An 11339-nucleotide genomic window follows, 5' to 3' on the forward strand; every position below is an offset into this window, starting at 1 on the left:
CCACCACCACCACCACACGGAAACCCTCAGCTTGATCTTAATACCTTCAGGATAACAAACCAAGGCGAATGCAATAAGTGCACATGTGTCACGTCTCCCCCCCTCCGCTTTTATCCTGACAGAGTTCCCTGGTCTAGTTAAGCCTCCAAATACGAACATGAGCCTGATATTGATATGCCCAAACAAAAATACAATCAAAGAATAGATGGATGGATGGATGGATGGATGGATGGATGGATGGAGATGGATGGATGGATGGATGGATGGATGGATGGATGGATGATGGATGGATGGATGGATGAGGGATGGGTGGATGGATGGTGGATGGATGGATGGATGGATGGATGGATGGATGGATGGATGGATGGATGGTGGATGGATGGATCACAGACGCAGGTCAGAGTAGTCGCTTTTAATTTCTTTGTAATCAAAATGCTGACTGTGTTTACATTGTTGTCTCAGTCCTGTTCAGGCTTCACCTCTGGAGAAGATTTTTTATGGCAAAAACCTGCAAAGAGGCAACAGAGTCGATCTTTACACTCAGAGCAGGATAACGTTCAGCTTCAGCATAGAGTCGTTTATATTGTTGACAAAGACCTGAAACTCCGTCGTAGATGAATGGCTCGCCAATAGAGAATCCCAAACACTCAGCCAGCTTCTGATTGTCATCTTGGGCAGCCTTCAGTACCTCCACATTCTGATGAACACCATCTCTCCCTGATGCACACAAACACACACAACACACACACACACACAACACACACACACACACACACACGGACTGAAGTATGCAGTAACCTTAACCCAAAACAGACATGGTGTCACAAGCAACTGTGTATTTGAGTAAATGTATAACAAAGCAAAAATAAAGTTCTGACGTGTGTGTGTGTTGTGTGTGTGTGTGTGTGTGTGTGTGTGTGTGTGTGTGTGTGTGTGTGTGTTCTTTACTGTAGACAAACAGGACATGGCCAAAAAGTCCACTGTAGTCTATGGACAGACAGTCAGCACACGTCTCAAAGAACTTCACCGTGCCGTTTTCATCAGATTCTTTGACAACTCCATTCTCCTCCATCTCTAAAAACAAAAAAAAAAAAACATTTTTAGCAACAATAAATATATTTATAAATAATTATATATATATATGATGTGTAAACATGAAACCAACCAACCATACAGCTGCTAACAGCTGCTATGTATGTGTGTGTGAAGATACTCACTGCTAGAAGTGTAGATGAAAGTATTCTGGCCTTCAGGACCTGCTGTCATGTTTGTTTTGAACGTCATACAGGAGTTATTCCTGAAAATCACAAGTTTAGTTGGAACTTTTTCTACCGCATGACCTCAAGTCCAGTTTGAGTTTTGGGGGCTGGCCTCACTTTAGCATGTTCCTCTCATTTAACACGATGACACCAGAGTGGATCCTTAGCTCAACATGGGAGCTTTTGAGTTTCGTCCACTCGTTAGATGTGGAGATATTTTCAGCGACGGACCAGACCAGAACCCAGTCACCAGAAACCTGCAGGAGGACCAGAAGCAATCAGATGCAAGTTAAAAGTTCTGCTGAAGCTGAACATAGCCGGACTCACGCTCTGCACATCTGCTTTTGTCACTGCTTTAGTCAGCTTGTGACACTCTTCTGAAGAAGATTTTTTATGGCAAAAATCTGCAAAGAGGCAACAGAGTCAATCTTTACACTCAGAGCAGGATAACGTTCAGCATAGAGTCGTTTATATTGTTGACAAAGACCTGAAACTCCGTCGTAGATGAATGGCTCGTCAATAGAGAATCCCAAACACTCAGCCAGCTTCTGAACTCTCATCGGGGGCCAGCAGGTACCTCACATTCTGATGAACACCATCTCTCCCTGATGCACACCACACACACACACACACACACCACACAAAACACACACACACATCATAGCTTTAGTTTTGCTTTATTGTACATTTATTCAAATACACAGTTGCTTGTGACACCATGTCTGTTTTGGGTTAAGGTTACTGCATACTTCAGTCCGTGTGTGTGTGTGTGTGTGTATGTGTGTGGTGTGTGTGTGTGTGAGAGAGAGAGAGTGTGTTCTTTACTGTAGATGAGCAGGAAATGGCCAATAAATCCACTGTACTCCATGGACAGACAGTCAGCACACGTCTCAAAGAACTTCACCGTGCCGTTTCCAGCGTATTCTATGTCAACTCCATTCACCTCCATTGCTAAAAAAACACACAAAAAAAAACATTTTTAGCAACAATAAATATATTTATCAATAATTATATACAGTATATATGATGTGTAAACATGAAACCAACAAACCATACAGCTGCTAACAGCTGCTATGTGTGTGTGTGTGAAGATACTCACTGCCAGAAGTGTAGATGAAAGAATTCTGGCTTTCAGGACCTGCTGTCATGTTTGTTTTGAACGTCATACAGGAGTTATTCCTGAAAATCACAAGTTTACTTGGAACTTTTTCTACCGCAGGACCTCAAGTCCAGTTTGAGTTTTGGGGGCTGGCTCACTTTAGCATGTTCCTCTCAGTGTAGTCGATGACCCCAGAGTGGATCCTTAGCTCAACATGGGAGCTTTTGAGTTTCTTCCAGTCGTCAGATATGGTAGAATTTTCATCGATGGACCAGACCAGAACCCAGTCACCAGAAACCTGCAGGAGGACCAGAAGCAATCAGATGCAAGTTAAAAGTTCCGCTGAAGCTGAACATAGCCGGACTCACGCTTTGCAAATCGGCTTTTGTCACTGCTTTAGTCAGCTTGTGACACTCTTCTGGAGCCGGTGCTGCTCTGATACCAAGCACCGCCAGCATCAGCAGTAGAACCACTCCTGGTACAGCACCCATCCTGCTCTGAGACAAAGATCTGCCCTGTGGCCGGGTGGCAGAGGGACAGGCTTTATTAAGGTCCTCTTCCTGCCCCTCCCACAGGGTCCTGTTTGCTGTTTGCATGTGATTTATCTGATAGTGAACTTTGGACATTTATCCAAAAGGACACATTCATCAATGCTCACATAATCTGTCTACCCCACAGAGAGAAACACCACCACCACCACACTGAGTCCTCAGTTCACCTCAATACCTTTAGGATAACAAACCAAGGCGAATGCAATAACATTTGTGATGTGTCTGCTGCTCCTTATATCCTTCTGTCCTGTCCTGTCCCTCCCTTCTCTTCCTCTTCTATCTGGCTGGTCTTCATCATGAACAAGTCAGAAAGTGTCCAAAGCAGGACATAATAAGGGTTTACACATGTGCGGAGAAGACGTCAGCTTAGCCATACAAATGTTCTACAAGTTCTTGAGCCCTCAATGTTGTTAGTTAAACAACTAGTTTCCTTTGAAAGAAGAAACCTTTTTCCTGTTCTTTGCTATGCTGAAGACACTTAGTTTATTTATCTGTGAAAGAAGAGGTAAAAGAAGAGTCAGTAAAGAGGGTTGGTCCTGAACTCTGGGCACTTTCTGACCTTTTCATGATGAAGGCCTGCCAGTTAGATGAGGAAAAGAAGGTAGACAGGACAGCAGGACACGTCATTGGTTTGTTATCCTGAAGGTATTGAGGTGAAGCTGAGGGACTCAGTGTGGTGGTGGGGGCGTTTCTCTCTGTGGGGTAGACAGATTATGTGAGCATTGATGAATGTGTCCCTTTGGATACATGTCCAAAGTTCACTATCAGATAAATCACATGCAAAAAGCAAACAGGACCCTGTGGGAGGGACAGGAAGAGGACCTTAATAAAGCCTGTCCCTCTGCCACCCGGCCACAGGGCAGATCTTTGTCTCAGAGCAGGATGGGTGCTGTACCAGGAGTGGTTCTACTGCTGATGCTGGCGGTGCTTGGTATCAGAGCAGCACCGGCTCCAGAAGAGTGTCACAAGCTGACTAAAGCAGTGACAAAAGCAGATGTGCAGAGCGTGAGTCCGGCTATGTTCAGCTTCAGCAGAACTTTTAACTTGCATCTGATTGCTTCTGGTCCTCCTGCAGGTTTCTGGTGACTGGGTTCTTGTCTGGTCCATCGTTGAAAATTCTACCATATCTGACGACTGGAAGAAACTCAAAAGCTCCCATGTTGAGCTAAGGATCCACTCTGGTGTCATCGTGTTAAATGAGAGGAACATGCTAAAGTGAGGCCAGCCCCCAAAACTCAAACTGGACTTGAGGTCCTGCAGTCGAAAAAGTTCCAACTAAACTTGTGATTTTCAGGAATAACTCCTGTATGACGTTCAAAACAAACATGACAGCAGGTCCTGAAAGCCAGAATTCTTTCATCTACTCTTCTGCCAGTGAGTATCTTCACACACATGCTGTTCTTGTAAAATAGACAGCTATTATGTGGCCTGGAAAGACTGTCTATTAGGTTACAAAAGGCCCTTTGCAAGGCTAGAACAGCTTATTTTCTTCTTTGATTGAGGAAAATAAGAGCAACCCCAGGTTTCTTTTCAGCACTGTGGCCAAATTAACTAAGAGTCACAGTGTTTTAGATCCACGTATCCCTTCTTCCCTTAGTGGTGAAGACTTCATGAGCTTCTTCACTGATAAACTTCTAGCTATCAGAGAGAAAGCTAACCAGGCTATCCCAACAACTGGACCATCACCAGATGTGCTGTTTGTGGGAACATACAGGGTCTCCAACGAGCCCTTAAACTCCTTCGGCCCTATATATTTTTCTGAGGCGTCATCGCTAATTCAGAAATCCAAGACCACCACGTGTCTTTTAGATCCCATCCCAACACACCTGTTGAAGGATGTTCTACCACTGATAGGCAGTTCTATCCTGGACCAGATCAATGGTTCTTTAGTGACAGGTTATGTACCCCGGTCCTACAAGGTGGCAGTGATTAAGCCGTTGCTTAAAAAACCATCACTGGATCCTGATGTATTAGCAAATTATAGGCCAATATCCAACCTTCCTTTTATCTCTAAAGTTCTAGAGAAGATGGTGGTGACTCAGTTACTGGAGCACCTGCAGAGAAACAGCCTGTTTGAGATGTTTCAGTCAGGCTTTAGAGCTCACCACAGCACAGAAACAGCACTTCTTAAAGTTACTAATGATCTTCTCATAGCTTCAGATCATGGACTGGTCTCTATGCTGGTTCTGCTGGATCTCAGTGCTGCTTTTGATACAGTTGATCACAGCATCCTGTTCCATAGACTGGAACATGTGATTGGGATTAAAGGGACAGCACTAGACTGTTTAGATCATACTTATCTGATAGATACCAGTTTGCTCATGTCCATGGTGTTCCCTCCTCATACAGTAGGGTTAGCCATGGAGTTCCTCAAGGTTCTGTACTTGGACCAATCCTCTTCACCTTGTACATCCTTCCCTTAGGGAACATTATTCGGCAGCATGGGATACATTTTCATTGTTATGCTGATGACACTCAGCTCTATTTATCTATTTATCCATGAAACCCGAGGAGACAGAGAAGTTAGTGAAGCTCCAGACCTGTCTTAAAGACATAAAGTCCTGGATGTCTTCAAATTTCCTCCTCCTTAACCCAGGAAAAACTGAGGTCATGGTGTTTGGTCCTGAACCTCTCAGGGATAGATTAGATCACATGATCACTCTAGATGGTATCTCATTAACATCTAGTCTCTCTGTGAGGAATCTTGGAGTAACTTTTGATCAAAATCTCTCCTTCAACTCACACATTAAATTAGTCTCTAGAAGTGCCTTTTTTCACTTGAGGAACATCACAAAGATCAGGAAGCTGCTGACGCGGCATGATGCTGAAAAGTTAGTCCATGCATTTGTTACTTCCAGGCTGGACTACCGTAACTCTTTATTATCAGGGTGTCCAAACAACTCTTTAAGAAGCCTCCAGTTGATCCAAAATGCTGCAGCCAGAGTTCTGACAGGTATTGACAAAAGACATCACATAACTCCTGTACTGGCGTCGCTTCATTGGCTGCCCGTTAAATTTAGAATAATTTTTAAAACCCTTCTTTTGACCTCAGAGGCCTAGCTCCATCCTACCTGGAGGAGCTAGTGATACCTTATCAGCCCAATAGACCGCTCCGCTCTCAGAAAGCTGGTCTACTTGTGGTTCCCAGAGTCTCTAGGAGTAGAATGGGGGGGCGAGCATTTAGCTACCAGGCCCCCCTGCTATGGAACCAGCTCCCTGTCCAGGTACGAGAGGCTGACTCCATCGCTACTTTTAAGATCAGACTCAAAACCTACCTCTTTGAAAAAGCTTATTGTTACTAATTCTGTAGTTCCAGTTACTATCATAGACAGACAAATTATCATACTTAGGGGGTCGTCTAATCGTTAGGTCACATCTTAGTTATGCTGTTATAGGCCAAGGCTGCCGGGGTCCGGAAACATGATCACCTGACAGGCCTCTGTCACCCCACTGGGTCATGGTTTCCTCTCCTCTCCTCTCCTCTCCTCTCCTCTCCTCTCCTCTCCTCTCCTCTCCTCTCCTCTCCTCCCTCTCCTCTCCTCTCCTCTCCTCCTCCTCCCTCTCTCATCAAGCGACTAGTTCTTGTGTAGTTTTCTGCTGCTTCCCCCCCTATTTATTTACAGGTATCGCCGCCCTCGGAGCTGCATGACGACCTCCGGCCCCGCTGAAGTGATTGATCATATTTTCTGTGTGTTTTCTGTGCTCGGTGCCTCCCTCCTCCCCTCCCCTCTCCTCTCCTCTCCTCTCCTCTCCTCTCTCTCCTCTCCTCTCCTCTCCTCTCCTCTCCTCCTCTCCTCTACCCCCCCCTCCCCCTCCCCTCTCCTCTCCTCTCCTCTCCTCTCCTCTCCTCTCCTCTCCTCTCCTCCCTCTAACCTACCCTCTCCCCTCCCCTCTCCTCTCCTCCCTCTCCTCTCCTCTCCTCTCCTCTCCTCTCCTCTCCTCTACCCCTCCCCTCCCTCTACCCCTCCCCTCCCCTCTCCTCTCCTCTCCTCCTCTCCTCTCCTCTCCTCTCCTCTCCTCTCCTCTCCTACCTATCCTATCTTCTACCTGTCCTCCCCCTTCTCCTCTCTCTCTACCCAGCCGGCCATCAGCAGGAGGGTCCCCCTACATGAGCCTGGTCCTGCTCAAGGTTTCTTCCTGTTAAAGGGGAGTTTTTCCTTGCCGCTGTTGCTTGTCTGGGGTTAGGCCCTGGGATTCTGGAAAGCGCCTTGAAACAATTTTGATTGTATAAGACGCTATATAAATAAAGATTGATTTGATTTGATTTGACACACACATACATAGCAGCTGTTAGCAGCTGTATGGTTGGTTGGTTTCATGTTTACACATCATATATATATATATAATTATTTATTATAAAGATATGTGTTCTTGCTGAAAATGTTTTTTTGTGTGTTTTAGAGATTGAGGAGAATGGAGTTGTCAAAGAATTTGATGAAAACGCCTCGGTGAAGTTCTTTGAGACGTGTGCTGACTGTCTGTCCATAGAGTACAGTGGATTTCTTGGCCATTTCCTGCTCATCTACAGTAAAGAATGCAAACACACACACACACACACACACACACACACACACACACACACACACACACGGACTGAAGTATGCAGTAACCTTAACCCAAAACAGACATGGTGTCACAAGCAACTGTGTATTTGAATAAATGTACAACAAAGCAAAACTAAAGCTATGATGTGTGTGTGTGTGTGTGTGTGTGTGTGTGTGTGTGCATCAGGGAGAGATGGTGTTCATCAGAATGTGGAGGTACTGAAGGCTGCCCAAGATGAGAGTCAGAAGCTGGCTGAGTGTTTGGGATTCTCTATTGGCGAGCTATTCATCTACGACGGAGTTTCAGGTCTTTGTCAACAATATAAACGACTCTATGCTGAACGTTATCCTGCTCTGAGTGTAAAGATTGACTCTGTTGCCTCTTTGCAGATTTTTGCCATAAAAAATCTTCTCCAGAGGTGAAGCCTGAACAGGACTGAGACAACAATGTAAACACAATCAGCATTTGATTTACAAAAGAAATTAAAAACACCTACTCTGACCTGCGTCTGTGATTCATTGATTCATTTATTTGTTTGGGGATATTAATCCCAACTCTCAAGCATCCTGCTGTTAGGTTGTAAAGTGCCCCGTTTATCACATATTGGCAAAAACATATTATCCATTGTTAAAATGTTAGCAACTGAACATCTGAAACCAAATAATTAAAATTATGCAGGCCACTGGTGTGCCATATTTTCCAACCACACAATTATATTTTTCAGCACCGAACCATTATGATGTCGCAAAAACAGTTTTAAAGTCTGGTAGCACTGATTGGATCTGAAATATTTAAATTTCCGCTTATGTGGTGTCTGAGACAAGAAACGGCACGGACCTGGGCATTTGTCTGCGGGGGTATTTCCTCCCCGCCGCAGGGGGCGCTCTGACACACAACACGAGAAGCTCCGTGTCGTCATTTCCTGTATCTATTGAACATGGAGGCGTCGGGCATGAAGATGAGTTTTTGGGAAAACGGACCAAAACCCGGACAGTTTTATTCTTTTCCGGGCAGCAGAAGCGACACCGGTTCTTCATGCGGGCCTGTCCGACACACGCTGTGAGTAGAAGGTCCAGGCTGTTGTAAAGTTTCGTTATCGGGCCGATCTGAAGGTTTCGGTTGGCCACAGTGCTGTATCATCATTAGCTAACAGGCTAAGTTTACTTCTTGTCTCCATATTAACCGTTTTTATTTCCTGGTTTGGACACTTAACGATATATTTCTCAAAAGAATACCACATATCTATTGTTAAAGACGAGTTTATATTACTTTACCTTTTTAGTTCTGAGTTATTGGTGTGTTAGCTAGCGGTAATATCGTGGATTATTACTATAAATGAAAGATGTGAATAGCAGAGTTCGGTGGGATATAGCCTATATGCTAAAAAGTTATACAACATTATAACGTTTTAAATAAGAAATATGTCTGCAGCTCTTGAAGGAGATTTTAGATCGACCGAGAAATGTTGGGGTCTTTTTGGGATAAACATCATTTTCATTAATGATTTGTAGATGCAGAGATTGCTGGAAGATATTTCTCTGTGGGTGGGAGTAAACCTTGATTTACTGACCGCTCCTTACTCATCTGACTGAAGACCCTTTTATGGCAGTTTAAAGTGGGCGATTCTGCCCTTATTGCAGTCTGTCAGCTGAGTTTTTACTGATTTAAAAACTGTCTCTGTCTCCTAGCAACCCCATGGTAACGGGGACATCGGTCCTTGGTGTCAAGTTCACCGGCGGCGTCATCATTGCTGCAGACATGTTGGGCTCATATGGCTCTCTGGCTCGGTTCAGGAACATCTCACGGCTTATGAAAGTGAGTAGCTCTTGTTTTGTTCTGATTGTTTTTAAACTAACTGGACCAACATGAATTCATATTTTCCCTGACTAGATTACGACAGCTCTTTTTATTATTCCTAACAGCCAATAACTCTAACCCATGGTAGCATGCAGGGTTTGGTTGGATTTTATAGTTTACACACTTCGGCTATGAACTCCTTCGGAGGACTCGACCCCCTCTGAATGTGTTCTGATGGTTTCTGTGACTTTCAGGTGAATAACAGCACCATCCTGGGAGCGTCTGGGGACTACGCCGACTACCAGTATCTGAAGCAGGTTATCGAGCAGATGGTGTAAGTGTCGGTGGGCTGGTAGGTGGGGATAAAGCAGTTGCGCAGGTTATGAGTTCTGTGTTTTTTGCGCAGCATAGACGAGGAGCTGCTGGGCGACGGCCACAGCTACAGCCCGAAGGCGGTCCACTCCTGGCTCACCCGAGTGATGTACAACCGGCGCAGCAAGATGAATCCTCTGTGGAACACGGTGGTGATCGGAGGCTTCTACGGTGGAGAGAGGTGACTGCTTCCTGTTGTCAGAGTCCTCTGCTTCTTGGTGTGCGCGGTTCAGACAGGTTTAGCAAACAAAATGTTGAAGTTCAGCAGTTAACCTGCTGATGGCCCTTTGGATCTGTGCAGTTTCCTAGGATACGTGGACAAACTGGGAGTGGCCTATGAGGCACCTACAGTAGCCACAGGCTTTGGAGCATACCTGGCCCAGGTGACTGAAGTCTAGAATAACTGATTAAATTAATGTTTGTTTATGGAGGGAAATTTGACAAGTTTCTGTGTTTTCAGCCTCTGATGAGGGAGGTGGTAGAAAACAAGGCAGAGATCTCCAAGCAGGAGGCTCGAGACCTGATTGAGCGCTGCCTCAAAGTGTTGTACTACAGAGATGCTCGCTCCTACAACAGAGTGAGGCAACACAGCAACATGTCCCATAACACAAACGCTCTGTCTGTCTCTCTCTCTCTTTCTTACTCTTGTTGGTAACCATGTGTTTTTTTCACATTCACCAAGCGTACAACAACTAAACTGGTATTTGTTGTGTTATCCCAGTATGAGATTGCCATAGTAACGGAGGAGGGTGTGGAGATCGTGGGACCACTGTCTTCAGAGACTAACTGGGACATCGCTCACTTGGTCAGGTGAGATTCTGAAAGCTCAACCTAAAAATGGAGCCGTGCTGCTGTTCTTCATCATATGGTTCAGTTCAGAATTGGGAAGGATCCAAATAATCAACCATACTCAGCCATTCTCATCTGACTATTGTACAGTTTTTATAGTGTATCTGACCCTCAAATTTTACACATCCTGATATTGTACAGTTGTACATTTATCCGCACATATTGTACAGTGCACTATACATTCCAATATTTATTTGTAATTACATATTTTATCACTGTGCTGAGCCAAATGCAACAAAATTTCCTTCTGCCCACTCCTGTGCCGAATAACAATAAAAGTTGTCTGAGTCAGTCAGACTGCCACACTTTTAATTGCCCCTCTGTTCACAAGGGGGAAAAATCACTAAACGTCTGTGTTTTCCTATGAATGGTTTGAAATAATCTCCAGCCCTTAAAATGAATGTCTTTTATATTAAAAAATAAAATAAAAAAGAATGAGTTCCCTTGTGACTACAGTTCAACAATTTCCTCATTTTTTAATGAGGATTTATAGAACACATTGACTCACGCTCCACCTTTTATTTGGGGTTCAAATATCCTGCTAAATATTATTGTGTCTCCTGTGTTTGTCTCTTTCTCTGCAGTGGCTTTGAATGAACTTCAGCTTTGATTGCAGCGCTCCATTGAAAACGGCCAATAGCTCAAATATCTAAGTTGTCTTTTTTTCTGATGTTTATTGTAACGTGTATAATTGGCAATAAATATAACCTTTCGATTCTAGTCTTGTTTTTCATGTCTCGTTTTTTTGAAGCGTTAAATAGATGCGCATTTGCAAACATTAGTTTAATGGTTGGGAGTTTATAATAAAATGTCTTGACTACTTTCGCTTTCACTATGTCTGCCTGGCAGCTGTTACCAGGCAGATCG

General features: G+C 44.3%; 3 protein-coding genes across 3 annotated transcripts; 2 read left to right on the forward strand and 1 right to left on the reverse strand.

The window, feature by feature from the left end:
• Positions 1-397: 397 nt before the first annotated feature.
• LOC130518446 (saxitoxin and tetrodotoxin-binding protein 2-like) lies at positions 398-2885 on the reverse strand. Its single transcript, XM_057021061.1, is given in 12 exon segments — positions 398-508; positions 598-717; positions 949-1074; positions 1218-1297; positions 1377-1516; positions 1587-1663; positions 1747-1810; positions 1812-1864; positions 2085-2210; positions 2359-2438; positions 2517-2656; positions 2727-2885. Coding segments are annotated over 12 exon segments (1179 nt in total). The 5' UTR covers positions 2850-2885; the 3' UTR covers positions 398-458.
• An 870-nt stretch (positions 2886-3755) lies between these two features.
• LOC130518456 (saxitoxin and tetrodotoxin-binding protein 1-like) lies at positions 3756-7955 on the forward strand. Its single transcript, XM_057021082.1, has 6 exons — positions 3756-3914; positions 3985-4124; positions 4204-4283; positions 7311-7436; positions 7641-7760; positions 7844-7955. The coding sequence occupies exons 1-6, from the start codon at positions 3792-3794 to the stop codon at positions 7891-7893; spliced, it is 639 nt and encodes a 212-aa protein (XP_056877062.1). The 5' UTR covers positions 3756-3791; the 3' UTR covers positions 7894-7955.
• A 357-nt stretch (positions 7956-8312) lies between these two features.
• psmb4 (proteasome 20S subunit beta 4) lies at positions 8313-11192 on the forward strand. Its single transcript, XM_057021085.1, has 8 exons — positions 8313-8513; positions 9143-9269; positions 9506-9585; positions 9658-9804; positions 9925-10006; positions 10084-10200; positions 10345-10433; positions 11057-11192. The coding sequence occupies exons 1-8, from the start codon at positions 8392-8394 to the stop codon at positions 11067-11069; spliced, it is 777 nt and encodes a 258-aa protein (XP_056877065.1). The 5' UTR covers positions 8313-8391; the 3' UTR covers positions 11070-11192.
• Positions 11193-11339: the final 147 nt, after the last annotated feature.

This window comes from Takifugu flavidus, chromosome 21, assembly GCF_003711565.1.
Source record: "Takifugu flavidus isolate HTHZ2018 chromosome 21, ASM371156v2, whole genome shotgun sequence".
Classification (NCBI taxonomy): Eukaryota; Metazoa; Chordata; class Actinopteri; order Tetraodontiformes; family Tetraodontidae; genus Takifugu; species Takifugu flavidus.

Bases quoted from the DNA above. Each gene is read 5' to 3' on its own strand.
- psmb4 (XM_057021085.1), top strand. From the start codon at position 8,392: ATGGAGGCGTCGGGCATGAAGATGAGTTTTTGGGAAAACGGACCAAAA. The intron at 9,270-9,505 runs GTGAGTAGCTCT...TGTGACTTTCAG, and splicing joins ACATCTCACGGCTTATGAAA to GTGAATAACAGCACCATCCT. The intron at 9,805-9,924 runs GTGACTGCTTCC...GGATCTGTGCAG, and splicing joins GGCTTCTACGGTGGAGAGAG to TTTCCTAGGATACGTGGACA.
- LOC130518456 (XM_057021082.1), top strand. From the start codon at position 3,792: ATGGGTGCTGTACCAGGAGTGGTTCTACTGCTGATGCTGGCGGTGCTT. The intron at 4,125-4,203 runs GTGAGGCCAGCC...TGTGATTTTCAG, and splicing joins AATGAGAGGAACATGCTAAA to GAATAACTCCTGTATGACGT. The intron at 7,437-7,640 runs GTAAAGAATGCA...TGTGTGCATCAG, and splicing joins CCATTTCCTGCTCATCTACA to GGAGAGATGGTGTTCATCAG.